The sequence below is a fragment of the Sciurus carolinensis genome, chromosome 7 (assembly GCF_902686445.1).
Source record: "Sciurus carolinensis chromosome 7, mSciCar1.2, whole genome shotgun sequence".
Classification (NCBI taxonomy): domain Eukaryota; kingdom Metazoa; phylum Chordata; class Mammalia; order Rodentia; family Sciuridae; genus Sciurus; species Sciurus carolinensis.
In genome coordinates, this window is record NC_062219.1 from 12788199 (window position 1) to 12810316 (window position 22118).

General features: G+C 40.4%; 1 protein-coding gene across 3 annotated transcripts in view; it reads left to right on the forward strand.

The window, feature by feature from the left end:
* Window positions 1–22118, forward strand: part of Ipcef1 (interaction protein for cytohesin exchange factors 1) — a 115407-nt gene that overhangs the window by 45705 nt on the left and 47584 nt on the right. Inside the window, exons 3-4 of one of the 3 annotated variants that reach the window (XM_047559688.1) lie at window positions 3419–3458; window positions 4076–4245. In XM_047559688.1, the coding sequence (XP_047415644.1) occupies window positions 3419–3458; window positions 4076–4245 (210 nt within the window). The other 2 variants (XM_047559689.1, XM_047559690.1) reach the window with 2 other exon arrangements.

Below are 22118 nucleotides of genomic sequence, written 5' to 3' on the forward strand. Positions count from 1 at the left end.
CCATCACTTAATATCAAAGGAGCTTCCTTGCTATATTTTGTACTGATTCCTTTGTATATGTCTGTGTTTTTGAATGGCTAGGGGCCAAGTGGAGATTTTGAATCATCTTTTAAAAAAATAGAAGAAGAGTGCATTTCAATTAAAAGGAAATAAACATTTTCAAGGGAAGTTTCCCCCAGACTTTAGATCCAAGTTAGGGAAAATTTAAAGGCTTTGTTTTTTGTTTTTTGTTTTTTTAGAATTAGTCTTCAAATTTACCTATAAGCTGGAAGATAATAGTATGGGGAAAATATCTTATTAGGCTCTGAATATTTGTGATGATAACAAATTATAATTCCCCTCTTGAGAAACTGTCTCAAAATTCAGAGTTTGTTGCTTACTTCTTTCACCTACTTAGTGAAAAAACCACATTAAGATCTTGAAACTGACTAGTTAGTGGGTTCCACTTCCTGTTGTGAGGAGGAAAATGTATCTTAGACTCACCGAAGTTTTCAAAGACTGTTTTCATCCTCTCATTTAACCAATTTAGGTTTCAAATTCACTGAGATCAAGTGAAACCGAAACTCCCTATAATTTTTTATTTCTGTAACATGCACTCTGTTTCTGGCCAACGGGAACAGTTCAAACAGTTAATAATTGCCATTAGGAGAAGTACTATCGGAGTAGGGTTGACTCCCAAAGCTGTCTCCCTCTTTCAAAGAAGCCTGAGTAAGGTGCTTGCTTGGAGTGAATGCTCACTCTGTCTGAGGCTGCATTTGCCCTGCTTGGGATTCACTTCTCTCCCCAGTCTGGGTATGAGAATAGAGACCAAGGCTGGTCTTGAGCAAAATTGATTTGGGGTTTTCCTTGGAAGCAGGCTTCAGGTTTGATGGAGGAGTGGGCTCACTGGAGCCTGTGAGGGTTGAGTGGAGGAGACCCGCTGGTGCCCAGTCAGGACCGTGGAGTAAATGTGGTTCCTGTCTACCTTTGCAGATGCTGTGGCTGTTCCCTAGGGATGTCCTCTCACTCACTGGTTCCTTTTTTAAAAGATGCTCTCTTTTGTTTGAAATAATGTAATTTCATTTTAATGATGTGGGGCCCAAGCTCTCTAGGAATAGCTGTGAATGATTCTGCTTTCTCCCTGTTCCTCTGGGTCTTAGTTGTTTTAATTGCTTTCTGGTGCCTCCTGCATCCCAGATTTCCCGACTGCTACCCACCATCTAAGTTTGCATGTTCTAGTTCTGGCTCTCAGCTAAGTTAGCCACACAAATGACATACATTTTTGGGCAAAAATATTTCATCTATAGGTACTAATTGGGTTTTAGTGATCTCAGATAATTGGCATATTAAAAAAGGGAATGGTAGGAATTTTAGGCCAAGAAGCAGTCAGTGTGGGAGATATTTGTGAAACAGAGCTGAGTTTGGTCCTTTCCATGATAACATGCATAGATTTTAGTAACATGCTATGAGTGTCACATGTTTGTCTATGCCCAAAGAAATTAATCAATCATTCCTGTGAAAAGGGGACATTCATAAAATAAAGAGCAGCATTTCCCAGGACATATATTCTCCAGGAAATACAACTTAACTTGAACTTCATTATTGCTGAAGGAAACACAAGTGATACTAAAAAATATTATGAGATTTTTGTTTATTAGATGTGAAGTATTTGTTTATATCTTAGTGAGAGAATGTTTTATTACACTTATCCATATAAAGTTATATTTTTCAGTTTAGTACATTTATACAACTCTTATCAAATCTGTGTGAGAATTATAGGATTGGAATTCTTGTAAATATCTTGGTTTTACAAATAAGGAAGTTAATTCAGAGTGATTTTTCCCTATGTGACACAAGCTACTCAATATGACAGCTGTGAATTAATTCTGAACCTCTAGAATTAAAAATACTATCCTATTCCACTGTATATCATATATGCTTCAAACATGTAGTAGAACCATATACAAGAGCTATTAGATCAATAGTTATGCAGAATACTAGAAGATGCATCTAGAATATTATAAAATGCCATGATTATCTACCAACTTTAATAACTATTTTTCAATTGTAGGCTTTTAAATTTTTTTGAATTCTCTGTTAGCCAAAGGAAAATTAATTAAGCCTGAATAAATTCAACTTAGATTTTTCTAGAAGAAAAATGAACTTTATTTAAGCAAAAATTCTCCCTCCACTTGCACATGCACATAGACTTATGCCTTTGGGAGTTGTTTCTTTTGGGGGTGTCCTAGTTTTGATGGTAGTCTGATAATACATGGGTTGTTCAAAATGTGTTGTGAAAAAATATATGCATTTCAAATATGTTGTCTTATGTCTGATGAATATTGAAGAGCCAGCACAAAGAGTAGTTGATAATGAATTTTTCCTCTACTTCTAAGAAATATTTAGATTTAAAGACAGAATAAGAAGTTTAAACTTGGCTTCAAATAAGAATTTCTTGATAAGGAGGTTTAAGCATCACTGAGAACATACCAAAAGATATATGGAATTTCTTTTATTATTATTATTTTTGTGGTATGAGATATTGAACCCAGGGATGCTTTATTGCTGAGCTACATCCCAGCCCCTTTTAAAATTTTGAGACGGGGTCTAAGTTTTCCAGCCTAGCCTGGAATTTGCCATCCTGTTGCTTCCGTCTCCTGAGACACTGGGATTTTAGCTTGTGCCACTGCACCCAGCTGAAATTTCTTTCCCTGGGGTATTTAATTCATGTGGTTTAGGTGTAATAACCTTATGTGATGGTGAGACCATGAACTTAGACTCACATGAACTGTAATATTTCAAGTTGTCTTCCTTTTTTAAATCATATTTTTTCTTTTTCTTTTTTTTTTTTTTTTTTTGCGGGCATTGGGGATTGAACTCAGGGTGCTCCATCACTGAATCACATCCTCAGCCCCTTTTATTTTTAAATTTTGAGTCAACATCTCTCTAAGTTGCCCAGTCTGACCTCGAACTTGTGATCCTCCTGACTCAGCCTCCAAGTTGCTGGGATTACAGGTGTGTGCACCGTGCTCTGCTGCCTTCCAGGTATTTAAAAACAATCATCATTATTTAGAAATTACAAGAAAAGATGCAGAACATAGTTTTCCTTATCTCACAAAAAAAGTAAAAGGGGAAATATGGATGGCTTCTGAAAACTTCGGTGAACACGGTGCTATCATAACTAAAGTGCTGTGGGTGGAAACAGGAAATATTGCTGATAAATGCCGGTTACATTTTTTTCGGGTTCAGCTCAATGTATATTGATTCTAATTAGCACATTTTGTGCCTCAGCTAGTAGCTCCCCTTTAGCGCTGCTCGGAGAGTTTTTTTTAGAATCCACCCTGCTCATAAACACTGCCACCTCCTCCCTCCTTCTCTCTTTACAAATGTTACAACACAATCAGAAATTTCCTCTTTTCTTTCCTTCCTGCATTTTCAGCAGGTTCCCTTGCGTCAGAAGCCGAGGAAGAAAACTCAAGGTAATTAGATCTCTTTTGTTTCTATATCCCCTTGTGTGCCCGAGTGTGGATTTTTCTCCCGGATGCCTTGTTTGGGATCAGATTTTTGTCTGTCTGAATGTTAATATCAGGAGGTGGATGGCAGATTAATTTTGGGTTATGTTTGGATGGATTTTAAGAAATGACGACATGCTGTTCATTTGGATTAATCCCTCGTGGTATGTCAACAGAGCTTAGAAAAACTGGCACTGGGTCGGGAAGTCGCTGTGTCTTTAGGTGAGGTTTAACCCTTCCACGTCTATTGCATAACTAGTGCTATCATTGTTCAAAGGAGCCGTGTGACAGCGACGATGTCCCTGCCAGCCTTGTGATTTTAATTTTTCAACTTATTCTAGGTGAATAATATTCTTAGAGCAATACTTGCAATATTTGTCTCAGGGTTCTTTACCATATCTTATACCTTCTAGGCATTGGATGAATGTTTAAAAATAAAACAGACAAATGATTTTTTTTTTTGCACTTATTTTGCATAAATTTTGGTGAAAAATCCAACTACTGGGAGGTTGGCAATGAAAAGTTGCCTTTCGGTCTGTCACATCAATTCAGGGAAGACTTACCTGTCCGTGTAATTATTGCAGGTTTTTTCACCATGAGTCGGAGGAGGATATCATGTAAAGATCTGGGACATGCTGACTGCCAAGGGTGGCTGTATAAGAAAAAGGAAAAGGGAACTTTCTTAAGCAACAAATGGAAAAAGTTCTGGGTGGTGCTGAAGGGGTCCTCGCTGTACTGGTACAGCAGTCAAATGGTGAGTCCTCTGTCCTCCTCCTGTCCCCAACCTCTTTACCAAAGGGCAGATTAAAGATCACAGATCAGGCGATCCCTGGGAGACAGTTAATTTTGATTTCTGGAATTTGGAACACACCAAATAAATGAGTTATAAAAACCTTTTCTGATGCAGTGAAAATGTAGGTTATTCTGTTGTGTTTTACAGAGGAGAAAACCATTTTGCCTGACTGCTGTTCGGCTGGGGAGGAAGGAAAGAGGGAATCCCGATTTATAGCCTTGCCCAAGGAAGCTTCTGGGTTCTATTAATGTCACTGTTCCATGAGGTTCTGGTTGTTGCAGGATTTACATAGACAGCACTTAATATGGGAACTTTACATGGCTAAGGTCTCTACTGAAAAGGGATTCAGCACGTCCCTCTCCCAAGGGTGTAAACTGATTTGGTACAGAGAAGCTATTTCCGCGTCTCCTTCTTCGCTGCCTTCCTGCCCTCCTTCCCCCCTGACCTTTACTGGGTGGGTTGGTTTGGAACCGCCGTCCTCTGTGCCCGTGTTGTGTTGGCGACTGGAGTCTCTTGTTCTGGACTGACATTCAAACCACTCTTGTGTGGACAATGCTTGATGAGCTAGTCACCTCGTTTATCCTTCAATAGGCAGACACAGTTGTGGTTGGCTTCACAGGCTAGTTTTCTGTTGAAAGAGATGGAAAGAAAGTTGTTGTTGGAGGATGTGCTGATCTTCCGTGGCTGGAAACATTTTGAGGCGATGATGCTGTGGCACATGGAATCAGAAGAGACTCTCCAGGTAGGACTTCTCTCCAGTGACCCTGGTGGAGTCCATTGCTAATCTCTGGGGAGCTCAGTCTCTCTGTAAAGATGAGAATGGGTATCATTTAATCAGTTAAGGGAAAAGTACTCAACAAATTGCCCACGAACCAGAAAAATTCTATTTGTGTGTTGCTGTTCTTTTAAAACGTGCAAACCCATCGCTGTAAACAGTGTTATGGAGCGTGTAACTTAATAAATGCGTATTGTTTGCGGGCCAGCCTTTTAGCTGATGAATTTGCCTTCACAGGCCACTTGTCAAAGTACATTCGTGTAACCAAGAAAGAAACGAAACTCGAAAAAATTGAACAGAAATTTGAATTACTCAGATGACCCCTAGGCACTTTCAAGGAATTGGTTAAATTGAACTCAATTCAGTGTCAGTGCCCTGGAATAAGCATACTCCCCTGGGCTCCTCTCGGCACCCCTCTTTCCAGAATGATTGCTTTGATTTCACCCCATGCAAAGCATGGTACACAGCTCATCAGTAAGTTCACAAGAATTCACTTCTTCAAGCATGTGATGAATTATCAAAATTCAGGGGGTTACCAGAGACAGCCCCATGTAGAGTGCCCAGACTTCTACCTCTTCTTTCTCTTTTTTCCCTTCTTCCCTCAAGGACACATCTTGTCTACCATGGAATAGTTTTAGCCAAGTCAAGAAAAGCTCGGGCTGAGGTCATCTCCTATCGAGGGTGGCTTCATAAGCAAATGCAGTTTCCTTCTGGAGAATTAAGGGTAACATAAACTACTTTTTCTTTTTTCCTACTCTTTTAGGCTCTTGCTCTTGGGTGGTTGTGGCAAGTGGTGGTCATCTGCCTCTTTCCTAAGATGAGAGGACTTCCTGATTGACCTTTAACAGCTCTGGGGAATTTCCAGAGGCTGTTGAATAAGCAGGGTACTGATGCTGCATGGTGCATCTACACGAAGCAGTAAAGCTTTGTTGGAACTATAAATTCATTCATCTTCTCAGATTATTCAGCACATGTGTTCTGGGTCTATCCCTGTCTTCATAGACTTTAGAGAAATTTCACCTGAACCCCCATGTTTACAGATTTGGCTCATCTGGCTTATGCTTCCTGTAGAGGAGCAATGAGTTGCCTCCAGGCAGCCAACCTTTGATATTTTAGGTATCAGAATGTCAATCTTCCTCAGGGGGCAGCTGTGTTGGCCAAGACCGGCCTAGAGAGAGGGGACGAACAGAGTCACAGGCACATGTAGCACCCTGTCCTGACTTGTTTTTGTGCAAATGCAGAAAGCAACACTCAGGTTGCCCATCATGTTCTCAAACCCAGTTAGATTGGCACCACCATATTGAAAATAAGCTTGCTAATAGGTGGCCAGAGAAGAGCAAATTAAACTAATGGTAGGCAATGGAAGGTTCCCTCCATAGGAGAATGACCTCTCTGTCTCTTTCTCTCTCTCTCTCTCTCTCACACACACACACACACACACACACCCTGACATCTTAATTATATATTCGTTGTGGGAAACCCTCAATAAATAGTTAATTAGCAGTCATAGTCCCGCTACCCTTGTGAGTATCAACTGTGAAATGAGAGCCAAGCACATCCCCAAGCTAAGACATTTATTTACTCTCTGCCACTAAAGAACTCAGGTTCAACAGAGTTGCTCCTAAGACACCTAAGCCGAGAGCTCCTCTTCTGCCTTCGGTATTCCTCATGCTTGAGGGCGGGTCAGCCCGGTGGGGTGTGAGTTCTTGGCCTCACAGTAAGAACCACCTCTTACCGGATGTCTGCTGTATGCCAAGGGGGACTCTAGGACCTTGGTGTGTACTTTAATTTAGTGGTCAGGAACACCTCAGAGGCAGTGACCACTCCACGTTTTGAAAGCTGGGAACATTGAGACTCAGAGAGGTTGTGTGAATCACCCCAAGTCGTATAAGAAGTTAGTGGAAGAAATCAGGGTCACGTTAAGGCCCCTTGATTCCTAATCCATGGTCGTCTTGCCCAGCCAACCTGGCCACATCTGGGGACCAGGATAGATGCCACCATCGGGAGCACCTGTTTCAGCCTTCAGTGGGGTCCTGGGGGAACAGGTCCAGAAGGGAAATCTAGGCCCGTTCTCCTGTGAAGCTGCAGTGGATCCCACTGGATCCCTTTGCTTGTCCCTGTTGGTCCCGACACTGCCTGAGAAGACCACAGGGACCTCTCCCTTCCCAGGGGTTTTCATGGTCTTGTTACCCAGTACCTTCTTCTTTCCCACACTGCGCTGCTCCAAACGGCACTACCCAGGCTCCCCTGAGAAAGGTCACCTGCCATATTTCACATCAAGTTCTACGTGCTTAGACTGTGATACAGCACACAAGTCTGGTGCCAAGTCTCACAAAACCATATGTAAGTTTAACAACCATAAAAATCCCAGCTGGTTAAAATTCCGGAATTAAAATCCACACTCTTGTTCCCCCCACCCACCCTTAAGATAAAGCTCAACTTCACTTCGTGTGAAGCCAAGGGATTCTCCTCAGCTGGTCCCTTTCTTCCTCCCTACACCTCCTACCCCACCCGGGCCCAGTGCAGAACTTCCGATCCCTCGCTCCTGTGCACCAGCTGCCACTAATCCTCTGCGCACGCTACTTCTCTGCTCAGAAAACTCGGGTCTCCCTGTCCTGAAATCTTTCTCCTACCCAATCCCATCAAGCTGATTCCTCCTCATTTGGCAAATTTTAGTTTAAAAAGTGTTCCTTCTGTGTGGACTCTCCTGATCTTCTGACCTGAATTTTGGGTGCCTCTGTCGGCTTCCTGAGCACCTGTATGATTTTTATTATCACACTCATCCTGCTGTTTTCCATCATGGATAATAATCTGTGTAGGGCAACCATGGAACATCTTCAGGACTTCGCTTAGTGTCTTACATTTAATAGGCACTTGACTAAAATTGGTTGATTTCATAACCGAGAATGAGGGATCCCTGGCCTCCCGCATTGCTTGTGGGAATTTTGAGAAATGGGATCTCACAAACAAGAACTGCTTTTGACAGCAGATAACTTTCCAGGAATGTGAGTTCCATTTCTATTCTGAAAAACAGATACATGGAAAGGTTCAATTTGGGGTTTGCTAGAAAGTCCCCAGGGTTCCCAATAGGTCCCACGCAGCTGTCGCTGTTTTGTCCACATCTTATTAGGAATTTAGCGGGGGTAGGGGGAAGCGGGGTGAGCAGCCCAGTGTGATGTGATGGAGAACAAAGAAATGAAAATGTAGATGAGTTGTGCCCACCCACTGTGTTAGGCATCTTATTGGATTCTCATAATAACTGAGCAAGATGGGTTTAATTATTTCCATTTTTCAAGTGAGTGTACTGAAGCTCAGGGGTAGAGGGAACTTGCTCAAGGCTTTATAAGAAGTAAACATCAAAATTGGTATTAACACCAAGATCCTCCAACACCAAAGCCAGACTGCATGGCTTCCTCACTATGTGACGCAGGGTCAGTAAATGAGGGCCTGTGCACACGGGGCACAAATGTGGACATGATCCAGTAGGCAGTAGAGAGCCATTGCATATTCTTGAGCTGGAAGTGAAAAATGGCATATTAAAAATATAATGTAGCAGCTATGCTTCAGGAATGAGGGGACTTGGAGAAAGACAGGAGCTGTATGAAGATGCAGCATTCAGACACGGGCTTCTAGACTGGAGTGTGCGCAGTGAAAAATGTGCACAGTTTGCTAATAAGAAAGGGCAACATACGGAGAGGGCTTGGACATAGGACATAAAAATTGAGGCTAAAGTGAGACAGAATGATTGCCAAGGTTTGGAGCCTGGGAAAAATAATATGAACATTGAAGAAGGAAGAGTTTGTGGCTAAAACACAGAATTTCATTTTAATTCATTCGTATTATTTGTTGGGTTTATTTCCATTTTGTTCATTATTATTTGTATAAAATTACTAGATACTTGCATTTTTTAGTAAAGTAATTATTGATGCAACTTGTGCTGCTGTATCAACAATTCAAGGCAGCCTTGGAGCCCCTGGGTGAATCACCCCACTATTCCATGAATGTTTTTAGGAGCCTGATGAGGTCTGTGGGCACATAACTGGTTTAGGACGCATTATGCAGACTTTTCAGTTCTTTGGGAATCCAATCTGCCTGTGCAGATGTGATTGTTTCTCTCTTTTCATCTGGATGGTTCCGTGTGTCTGTGGAGTCAAGTAACTGTGTCTGCATCACCAGCTGCATGTGCAGAGGATCTTCGATCTGGAAGGTGTTTTCCTTGGAATCAATTTTATGAGAATTTTTATAGCAAAGCTCTTATTCATTTTTAGATTGGGCGGAATTTACCCCTGTTGAAAAATGTTATTCGACAGCCAGAATATCTCTATTCATGAGATGACTGTCCTGAAAATTTCAGTATAGAGTGCTTTTCTTTGAACTGAAGAGGGTGGGAAAAAGAATGGGTTAATTCTCCCTGAGAAAGAGACATTTAGTCTTCTGTGCCTTTTATCCATAATCAGGTATTAGCATAAATTTTGAAAACATGTCTGAGTGAATTTGCCATAGGTTAGAAAATAATTTTCTTTTTCTTCCTTTTATTGACTACAGTGTGAACACCTAAAAACATATTTTTTGGTGATTTGCACTGTTTTTGTAGACTAGAAGTAGTAGATACACAGTCGGCACCAGAATTTTGAAAGGGAATTACTTACTTTTTTAAACTATCAATTTGTTACATAAATCATCTAATCAAAGCGTTATTGAGTACCTGACATGTCCCCTGATATGTTCCTATCAAAAGAAGAATAATGGACTTCAAATTTATCTGAACTCTATATTCATTGCCTTAGCCAACCACCAGCTTCTGAGTGTAGAGTGTAACTCAAACAAAATTCCAGTGTTTTGAAATGTTCAGTGAAAACAATCCAAACCAATTACGTGAAATTGGTGAACTTTCTGCCAGCCTAGAATTCATGCTGAAAAGGATGAGAGGCTGAAATGGTGACAGCCTAGATGTGAGGTGCCAATAGCTGCCAGTGACCAGTTGACCTCAAAATGATGATTCGTGGATCAAGGCTTATTCATTTGTCAATCCATAAAATAAAAATAAAATTGTCTTCCATTCTAAAATCCGTTAAAAGAGCAAACAGGAAATGAATACACACACACAGCTCACTACCCTAAATCTGAAATGATATGTATTAAACTTATGTATGTATAAATACTAATAAGTATGTATTAATGTGAACATGTGCAAATATTAATATATACTATATTGACCCACAGGTGTGTAAATATGTGCATGTAGGCCCTTGTATAATTTCTTTGCTCTTTTAAGCAAGAAAGCAGGAAGGTGGATGTTGCTAGCATGTTTTAAGGTTGTCTGTTATTCAGATTCTAGTTCCACACTTTTTCTCTTGAAGTTGCGAATTTCTAGGTCACTGGTATAACTCTATGCATCCCTTTTCTTACAAGTAAACTTTGACCCAGAATATTATCTCTATATAATTCAGAGCTGCATTGAGAAGATCAAATGTAGACAAAGGCAATAGAAAAACATCAAAGGAATACATACAAAGGAGAGCACTTTTATGTTTGCTTTATAAGAAATTGGCTTGCATAAGTATTGTGATTTCAGGATGCAGAAGAATAGTGCTAAGGATTTGGAGACACCAGAAATGATTTCCCTTGGTGACAATGGCCTACCCTGTGCTGGAAATACTCAAAACATGCCCGATCTAAAGGACGATTTTAAGCCATAATCCAGGGAAGAGGACTGGAAGGCATGGAGTATTTTTCAACATAGTGCCTCTCTGACTGGGGAGGAGGGCAGATGACGCATGAGTTAGTGGCGGTATGCAGGAGTTAGCACATTTCTCAAACTTGGCGTCAGGAGTGGCCCATGACATGAACTGAACTTTTGGTTTGATTTGAGGATTTCCCTAAGAAGTCTCTATCTGAAGATATATCCCCCCACTGGAGTGAGCTCTTTCAAGGGCCAGGGTCAGCTGATTCATGGACAAGGTAGCTGAGAAACTCATCTTTCAGCGCACTGGTGTGTTCATGTAACATAGGACCTGCTTCAACAACATTTCCCAAGGACGGTATGCAGTGGAAACTTTTAAAAAATATATGGAATATTTTTAAAGGGGCAGAATTTAGGGGAACACATTAGAAATAATGTCTTCAGAAGCAACAGAAGGAAATGGCATGCTGTATTTGTTGGAAGACTCCCTGGGCTCAGAACCAGGACAAGATTAAACTGACCCTGAGCCACTGGACAGCCCTCACGAACCCCATGTTCTCTTGGGCTTCTGCATCCTCATCTGCTAAACAGAAGCATAAGTAGGTGCTGCCAGCAGGGAAAGGGTCACTGCTCACTAACAGCCCAGAGCTGCTGATACTCTTCCACTGGGAATCTTAGAAAACTTCCTGTGGCAGATGCATGTCCATCCTTTTCTGACCCATAATGATTTTAGAGTAGTAGGTACAGTTTTTAAAAAGTTTATTGTTTCAAAACCATGGATGAAATACACATACTATGCAATTTATCATCTTTACCATTTTTAAGGGTACGGTGAGTGACACTGAGCATGTTCACATTGCTGTGCAACCAACCCCCATTACCCATCTCCAGAACTCTACATCTTGCAAACTCTGTACCTATTAAACAACACCTTCCTTTGCTTCTCCTCTTCTTCCCTGACAACCACCTTCCTGATTCCTGTCTCTAGGATTTGACTGCTCCAGGTCCCTCCCATAAATATAATCATGTAGCACTTGTTCTGTGACTGGCTTATTTCACTTAATGTAATGTCATCAAGGTTCATCCATGTTGTAGCCTGTATGGGAACTTCCTTCCTTTTGAAGGCTGAATGCTATTCCATGGTAGCATATGGCACATTTTGTTTACCCACTCATATCTGTTGCTTTCTTTCCCCTTTTGGCTATTTTCAATAATGCCCCTGTGAAGATGGACATACCAACATTTCTCTGAGATTCTGCTTTCAATTCTTTTGGGCACATACTCAGAAGTGAAATTGCAGGATCATATGGTGATTCTGTTTTCAGTCTTTTGAGGAACTGCCCGACATTTTCCTGGTAGCTACTCTACATTCTTACCAACAGTGCCCAAGAGTTCCAAATTCTCCATGTCCTCACCAGCACTGAGGTATTTGGTTATTTACTTTTGATAATAGCCATCCTAATGAGTGTGAAGTGATATCTCACTGGAGTTTTGGATTGCATTTCCCTAATGATTAATGCCATGAACATCTTTCCCACACGCTGAGTGGCCCTTCGTATATCCTCTTTGGACAGATACCTTTTCCCCATCTTTGAATTGGATTTGTTTTTGAGTGGATTTTATTCTCTTTAGAATTATTTTATTAAATCATAAGTGTACAACAGCTTCTTAATTCTACACATGCACTTATATTATTTTGGTGGTGGTGGGGGTACTGGGAATTGAGCTCTGGACCACTGAGCCACATCCCCAGCCTTATTTTGTATTTCAGAGACAGGGTCTCAATGAGTTGCTTAGCTCCTCACTTTTGCTGAGGCTGACTTTGAACTCAGATCCTCCTCCTCAACCTCCTGAGCTGCTGGGATTATAGGTGTGCACCACCACACCCAGCATGTCCTTAAATTTTTTAAAGGAAAAACTTTATGTATTATTACATCATGATCCTGGCTAATAGTTTTTCAAAACTTTGAGAAAAATCTTAAAAAAGATTTCACATGGGCTGGGACTGGGGCTCAGTGATAGAGCGCTTGCCTGGCATGTCTGAGGTGCTGGTTTTGATCCTCAGCACCATATAAAAAACAAATGAATAAAGCTATTGTGTCCATCTACAATTGAAAAATTTTTTTTAAAAAAAAGGTTTCACATTTCACCTGAAATTTACAAATTTAACATTATCAAAGGAGGAATGCTTCTGCACTCTTACGAAGACTACTAGAAAGAAACAATTAAAAAGTGAAGCCATTGTCTCACAGCAGTTTCTTTTTTACAATACTTCATTCATAGTAAGGTAATATTATTTAATAATCCAATCCATTCACAAAATGACTTTCTGCATCTGCTCTGGTGTCTTCTGGAATATCATTGCCTATTTATGCATGACTGAGATAAGAGTTTCCTTAACATTGTCATTTCAATAACCTGAAGCTGTTCTGTCACCTCTGGTCTCTCATCCTCTCCTGTTTATACAGCAAAGCCCAAGACAAATAGGATGAAGCTCAGTATCGGCTCCTCTCACTATAACCCCCTCTTCCTCTTCCATATGGTCCCCCCATGATCCTGCTACCACCAAAGTTTCCACTCTTCTTTGAACCATAGTTAGAAGGTTGCTGGTTATAATTTCCAAAATCTTTATAATTTTCACTTCCATAATTTCCTTTGTCATAACTACCCTGGCTGCTATCCCCAGGTCCTCCACCACCATATCCTCGTCTTCCTCCTCCATAACCAGGGCGACCTCCAAAATTGCCACTTCCAGGTGACTGTGGAGAAACTGTTGGTTGGCAGAATTAAAGAAGAAATCCTGAGAAACACCACCTTAGAGATTAATTTGAAGAATATGGAAAAATCAATACCATTGAGATAATTATTGATAGGCAGTCTGAAAAGAAAAGAGGCTTTGGCTTTATTACTTTTGACGACTGTGATCCTGCGGATAAAATTGTATTGCAAGTGGTCATAATGCAGAAGTAAGAAAGGCTTCTTACAAGAAGACAAGAAATACAAGAAGTCCAAAGTTCTAGGAGTGGAACAGGAGGTGACTTTGTGGTGGGGATTCCCATGGTGGCAGTGGAAATTTTGGACCAGGACTAGGGAGTAGCTTTAGAGGAAGATCTGATGGATAAGGGAATGGATGTGGATTTGGGGATGGCTATAATGGGTTGAGTGGATTTTAATAATATTTATGAACATCAGGAAAGCATCTTCAAGAGATCTGAAAGTTCCTGAGGAATTTGAAGATTAATATACTTTGCATGAAGGCAAGATACTGTGTCTATACTAATTGTGATTTTAAAAAGAATTAGCCTTGGTGTTTATTGCTCATTAATCTCTAATAGTGAAAGGGGATGTACAAATTTTAAAGTTTCTTAAATGGTGTTTCTTTATTTATTGTTCTCCTGTTCTTGTTCTAATCATGGATGGCAGGTGCAATTTAGTAGATAGAGATATAATTTATTCTATAATAGTGAGATTTGAGCAAATTTCTTTGAATTTACTTGAAACTTGCCCTTTTTAAAAAGGTATTGCTTTCTTCCTCTTCTTGTTTCTCTTTTTTTCCTTTTTGACCACACTTTTGAAGAGGCCAGTGTACGTAAGTGAGACATTAGCATCTTTGGGTTAACGGCTTCGAGAGAGCAGACGGTGGCTGAGGATGGGAGGGGCAGCTTCTGAGAGTGTGTTGAGGCATGTGTGCTGTGCTGAGCATTTCACACTTTGGAGAACACTCACACAGTTCTTTTAAATTGTGAAATGCCCACCTTAATTGATTTCGAAAACAACATTTCTGGAAGTAGTGACTGTATTTCCAACTACCTGGAAGTAACACAATTTCAGTTATGGTTCTGCAGGGAGAGAGCTGAAGAATCTGAGTAAGTCAGGAGAGCTGACTTACCAGTCACAGAGGAGCATGCCAGCTCCCTCTTGGTCACCACTTACCAGGACCTAATGTGATAGTGAGGGAGTCATGTCCTTGGGGGATTTCGAGGAGGAGATATTACAGAGGAGTCATAATGGAGAGCAGCTGCATTGTTTATTCTGCTGTGGGGTTGGCATCCTGATTTAGGTTTCCCAGCAGCAGACCCTAAAGAGAATTTGGGTGCAAGTCGTTGATTTGGGAAGCCGTCCAGAAAATACAGTCACCCTGTGGGATAGGCAGAAGACTGTTTCCGGGATGTCCTGTGAATTCTAACATCCTTGAATGTTCAGGCTCTTATGTAAAACAGTGCAGAATTTGCTTATAATTGGCACACATCCTCCTGTATGTGCTAAATCATGTCGAGTGCTGATAATAATATAATGTAAATGCTATGTAAATAGTGTTTGTACTGTCTTGTTTAGGGAATAATGACAAGGAAAAATTTGTAACATGTTCAGTATAGACACAATTTTTTTTCTAAATGTTTTTGATCCACGGTTGGTTCAATCCATACAAATAGAACCCACAAATCTGGCAGGCTGACTGTAGCTGCAGAAAAAAAAATAGTCGGGAGAGAGGGTGGGAAGGAAGCTAGAGGGCTCTTTTTAGGAAGAAGATTATGATGGAGGGTAACTGATGCTTACCCATGCTGGGAACTTGGAGAGCTTGTGAGGGGCAAGGGAACTGGGGTAGTTGTCACCAGGTTCCATCAGTCATTAGCTGAGAGCTCACCCTGTAGGTTCTGATTCCTGAGCATCTGCACAGACGGAGGTTGGACACAGGCAGTCAGAGAAGCCTTCCCTCCAAGGGGTACAAGTGCCAGCAGTGGGAAGCCTGGCCAGGGGACCTGATTGGGTCCCCAGCAGCATCTGCTTGCTTCAAATCCCTTTTCCTCTCTCCTTTGCTGGAGCCTCAACATCTTCAGAACCGTCTTGATTATCTTCAGCCGCTCTTTGGGGCCATTTTAATAATGAAGGGATCTGTAGGAAACTGGGCCATTCTGTTTATTGGCCAAAAACATTTATCAAATGTTTTCTGGGTAGAATGTCTCTTTTTATGCGTTTGTAAAAAGAAAGTCTCGGGATCAAAATTATATTCATTGTGTATTGTTAGAGAAAACCAAACGCGATAGTACTGTATTAAAATATGCCAGAGGAATGTGTGATGAATTTAGCAAGCTTGCAAGCATTGTTATTCTCCAAAGAACTTGAATTTTTTTCAACCATTAATCGGATGCAAAGATGACAAAGGCGGACTGAGGGGCAGAAGCAGCTCAGCACAGGAAGAGCAGGGTAGTGAGAATGGACTGAGTCTGAAGGCTTATTCAACGTCACCTTTCTTTTTTCCGAATTGTTCCTTTTCTTTTGTTTTCTTTTTCCTCTTCTTTATTCCTATGGGTTAATGATAATAAACTCTTTTTATAGTTTTAATAGATTTATGGTATTAAATACATTCAGGGTTTTTTCAACTCAGCTTTGAGAAGCTGTTTTTATCTGCTTTTCACCGTGAGGACACTGACTCAGAGAGGTAAAGTGTTCTGCCTAAGATCACACAGTGAGTGACTGGCATTGAGCTATTTTGACTTCAAATTCATGGCTCTTTGTCCTGTGCCAAGCGTTGACCACAGATCCTTTTATCCTCCTATTACAGCTCTTGGCTGAGACTGAAGGATTTCTTTAATCTCATGTTTAGAATTTATTAGTTACTGGGGCCTGGTCTGAGGTCTATCATTTTATTAATATCATGCAATTTTCCCATTTTATTACTATGTTGGTTTGGTGCTTTAGGTAAAAATCTATCAGTTTCATGAGTTCCAACACTCAGAACAGGATTAGTGTTTCTCCAAAGACTGTGTGTGTATAGAACCTTGCTGGTTTATGCTGAACACTCAGTCATGGTTAGCTCTTATTTGATGTTACTCAGAATCATTCCATTTCTTGAAAGGATGCCAAGCATTCTCCATGCCAGGCCTACTTCTATTATCTACAAGAAAAAAAAAATCAGTTTTTTCCCTTGCTTCCTATGTAGTGCTGGTCACAGGCTAGCGCTAAGCGGCACAGCTCTCTGCGGGCCCAGGTGACAGTTGGAGGTTGGAGATCAGCTTGCTGTTCTGATTTGTGTCTTTCCTTTCCTGAAAGGAAGAGGGAGATGACTTGCTTATGAGAGCAAAGCAATATGATGAACTTTATTGTAGGGAGAGAAGGAGAAAGCTTTAGAGGCTGTGCAGTTTGGGGGAAGAGCAGAGAAATACTCCCCAAACAATCCTAAAAGTGATACTAACACTCTCCTTACTGAAAGTTCTTAGACTATGTTGCACTGACTGTGAATGAGCAAAATTCTGTGCTCACAGGTCTCTTGGGATCATTCTTGTTTATGGGGAGCATGACACCACATTCACGTTCAGTTAATTTCTTTAATTTGGGGAATTGCTTCTTTTTTTCTGTTTTGATTTAAAAAACCCAAACGATCTTTAACCCAATTCCAAAGTCAAAGCTATCTAACAAGTTACAGCCAGATAAGTCTTGCTTTTACCTCTGTCCCTCTACCTTTTTCCTCCCTTCTTTCCTATTTGTTTTGGAATTATTTTTCCATTATTTGCTTTAATAAATACAGACAAGTGTGCGTGTCAAATGACACTGTTTTATTCTTACACAAAAAATTCGTATACTCGGTGTGTCATGCTCCAGCTTGCCTCTTCTCTTCCTATGTCCTAGAGACCCTCTCTCTCCGTAGATGACATTTTTCCTGGTTGTTCTTTGTGTGTGGATTCCATAGTTTTTCAACTGCCTCCAGACAGTATGCACTCTTCGCCATTTTTTGCAAATACAAACAAGTTACAGTGTGTGCGTCATCACACACATTCTCAAGGACCCACTGGGGACAGATATCGAAAGTAGATTTCCGGGTCAAGGGTGAATTTTTGCCATTTCTGCTGGTCTCCTTTCATGTCACTTCCTAGGACATTGCTGCCAGCACTGCAGCCGAACGTCTGTCTCCCGTCTGAGCTGAACTTACCTCTTCTGGGGTCTTAGTTTCCTTTAGCTTATATTTTAGAAAATATAATTCAGATTTCTCTTGTGGTCACTAGTCTGTTGTACCACAAGAATTCAGTGACAACTGTTCTCAGCTATGGTGACAGTGCAGCTCTGCTTGACGTGGAGAGTTTGTTCCCAGAGGGCAGAACTGAGAGAGCAGGGTTTATTTGGAGAAATGGACTTCTGTAGCTTCTCCTGATTCTGATATTCACTGGGTAACCTCACTGGAATTAAAATAATCCCAAGAATTTTAAGTCACTTGTAAACACAAAAGATTTTTACCAAAAAAAAAAAAAAAAAATCTTTATTTTGTTTTCTTTAATTATTTTCTTCCTCAAACTTTAGACCTACAATTTATTCAACAACACACTTTTTTGGGGGGAAACACTGCAGTGAATACAGATTTGAAGGTACCTCTTGATTTCAGAATTATCAAAGGGTAAGAAAATTAGGTTTCTTAGAATTGAGAAAATATGGTTCCACTGAAAGTAGAAAGATGACAATACTCTTTCTTTTTAACCATGAAGCCCATAATAATGTCCTATGTTACAATTCATTTTTTTAAAATCCAGTTTGGTCTTCTTTGACTCCTGTGGTTTCTGGGATACAGATCACTGGTTTCTGTTTGTCAGCCTGCTCCCTTCCTGACATATGCAGGTGCTTAAGAAGTCATCTTCCTATCTTTCAAGGTACTTGCGGTATGTAAAAGTCAACATTTATCATGGCAATGGACACCTAGGTTTGCACTTAAATATTGAAATCTAATGTCCTATTTTAGTTAATTTTTTTAAATACTTCATTTTTAGAGCATTTTAGGATTATAGCAAAAATGAACTAAAGATGGAGAGATTCCCTGATTGCCCCCTGCCCTACATGGGCACAAGCCCTTAGTCACTGTCCCTGACTGAGCAGCCCATGTGGCATAATTGACAAACCTACCTTACCTGTTGCTGTCACCCAAAGTGCATAGTATCATGGTCCACTCCTGGGGAACACCGTGGGCTTGACAAATGTATGATGACACATATCCGCCATTATAAAGTTGCAAGGTGTTTCACTGCTGTAAAAAGTCTCTGTGCTCTGCTATTTTAAATGCTAAAATTTGATGTCCTGTTTTAGTTAATTTTTAAAAATGTCTGAAGCATGACAAATTTGGTATGAAATATTTATGTCTCAAATTCCTGTAGCCCAAACTTGAAACCATAGTTAAGCTTAAACCATAAAATATTAGGAATATTTTCACACACTCAGTGGTGTGTGAAAGACTGAAACAATCATATTCAGTAGGAAAGGTCAAGACCTCTTATTTTGCCTTCTTCCAAGTCTCACTGACAGCCCAAAAAGAGGGTCTTATTCACATGCTTTTATTCTCCCAAATTTTCTTTCATCTTATGTTTTTCAAAACAGTTTCTTGAGGTATGTTTTATGTACCACAAAATCACTCTATTTATAGTGTGATCTTTTTGGCAAATTTACGGAATGATGAAACCATTATAATAAATCAATTTTCTGTTTTGATTTGCATTTCTCTTATTGCAAGAGATGATGAACATTTTTTCATATGTTTGTTGATCGATTGTATTTCTTCTTCTGTGAACTGTCTATTCAGTTCCTTAGCCCATTTATTCATTGGATTATTTGGGGGTTTTTTTGGTGTTAAGTTTTTTGAGTTCTTTATATATCCTACAGATTAATGCTATCTGAGGTGCATGTGATAAAAGATTTTCTCCCAATCTATAGGCTCTCTCTTCACATTATTGATTGCTACTTTTGCTGAGAAGAAACTTTTTAGTTTGAATCCATCCCATTTATTGATTCTTGATTTTACTTCTTGTGCTTTAGGGGTATTTTTAAGGAAGTCAGATCCTAGGCTGACATAATGAAGATTTTGGGCCTACTTTTTCTTCTAGTGCCTACGTTTTTGATCCACTTTGAGTTGAGTTTCATGTACGGTAAGAGATAAAGGTTTAATGTCATTTTGTTACATGCGGCTTTCCATTTTTCCCAGCACCGTTTGTTGAATAAGCTATCTTTTCTCCAGTGAATGTTTTTGAAGCCTTTGTCTAGTATGAGATACCTATATTTATGTGGGTTTTTCTCTGTGTCTTCTATTCTGTACCATTGGTCTATATGTCTGTTTTAGTGCCAATACCATGCTGTTTTTATTACAATAGCTCTGTAGTATAGTTTGAGGTCTGGTAGAATAGAGTTCCTTCAGATTAGGTAGAGGGGATTGAAGGGAGGGGAAGGTTATGGGGTGGGAAGCATAGTAGAGTGAAACAGACATTATTACCTCATGTCCATATATGACTGCGTGACCAAATGTGATCCTACAATATGTACAATCAGAAAAATGAGAAATTATACTCCACTTATGTGTGATCTATCAAAATGTATAAATGCATTCTACTGTCATATACAACTAATTAGAATAAATATAAAGAATTAACAAATCAATTTTAGCTCATTTTCATCATACTGGTAAGATCCCTCTTGCCCATTTACAGTTAATCCCATTCCCCACCAGGAACCTGCTCTTCTGCTTTCTGTCATAGATTTCCTGCAGTTGGAGTCATAGAGTAACGTGTGGTCTCTTGTGTCTCCACTCGGAATAATAAGTATATCCGTGTTTTAGCATGCACTCATCGTTTGCTCTTTCCTTCATTAAACAGTGCTTGATTGTGTGAACACATCCCACTGTTCATCAGTTGATGACTTTTAGGTTGTTTCCAGCTCCAGGCTACTATGAATAACACCGCTATAAATATTTGCACGTAAATTTTTGCGTGGGCATACACTTTCATTTCTCTTGGGTAGATACCTAGGAGTGGAATTGCTGGGTGTGCGGTAATTATATGTTTATATTTTTTAGAAACTGCTGAACTATTTTCCAAAGTGGCTTCTGCATCTCATTTTAATGCTTTCTGTATTGTCAGAGGAAAAAGATAATTGTTCCTAAGGCTTGATCATTCATAAAACTCCTTTAGTCTACAAGTATTGAGCACCGACCTTATGTGTAAATAAGAAGTAGAAATGACACAATTATTTCCTTCAAGGTGCCCAGACTCTATTGGAGAAGCATAGAATACCCAGATAACTAACTGCAAGGAGGGGAACACTATAGGGAAAGCCCATCCCTGCTGTGGGGGCCCGGAGGGCACCTGTTCCAGGCTGCAGGGAGCAGGAAAAACGTTTGGAGAAGGTCCCCTGTACATTGAGTCTTGCAAACTTAGCTCAACGTGAGGAGGGGCCCAGGCTGCAGCAGGCCCCGCCCCACACACACCTGAAGCTCCTTCACACTGACCAGCTCCGCTTTATTCCATAGCAATTGCTGTCTACCTTGTGCCCTGTAACTTATGTGTTCACAGGTTGAGCTTGCCGTCTTTTGCCCTTGAGAGCAGAGGTCTTTGGTTTGTCCACTAATATGTCACATATACTGACACCGTACCTGGTGTGAAGAAGGCACTTGGTCAATGGTCACTGAATCCAGGTCATTGAATCCATGAGAGCAGGATGTTTGGAGGAGATACAGACAGGTGATTTATGGCAGGACCCGGGTTATCAGCACCTGATTTCAACTGCCCCATGTTTCAACACGGGCCGTTGGGATAACTGTGAGAATTATACTCTGGAAAGACAGCAAGTGCCTGTGTCACTCTACCGAGGGGAGCAAAACCTGAGACGCTGGGGAAAGTGGTTGGGAGGCCTCTGGGGTCGCTGTATCATCAGAGCATCATCTGACCCAGTGAGAGGTGTGTTATTGCTTCAGAATTTAGGACTGGATTTGGTGAGACAGGTTGGCACAGTGGCCAGAGGATGGTTTGCTAGTTGTGGCGAGAGAAAATAAAATGTCTTTATGGTGTCATAATTCAGAGAAGCTTGCAGCCACCAATGCATAACTGTCAAGCAACTCTTTAGAAAGTTAGGAATCATTAAAAGGATACCATTCAAGCAAGTTATTTTAGTTAATATAATAGGCAACAAGGGACCTGAAAGGGGTAGGAGGAGGAAAAGGAGGAGGAAGAGAAGAAAACTGTCATTCCCTCAAGATTTATCCTCAATGCTTCTCATTTCTGAGACTTTTTCTTTTACAAGTCAAATAAGCAAGGACCACTTTTGACACAGTTGTCTGTGACTTTGAATACAGCTTGAATGTCTTCCAAATAATGGGAAGAAAAAGCCTCTGCTTATGAAAGGAAAGATTCACTGGGGGAACACTAAAGTGGCTTCACTCAAGTTTATTTGGGGCCCTGTTTTGAAGAAATCTCAGCCACTTCAGTTATGCAGAAAAGGAATCCACTCAAGAAGATACACAACTTATCTTTTACGTTGGCTTATTTTTTAAATGAATAGAAATATCGGCAAGAGCATATATGCGTATGTTTCCCTTTGGATTGAATTTTGTATTATTGTCATTGGAGATGGGCT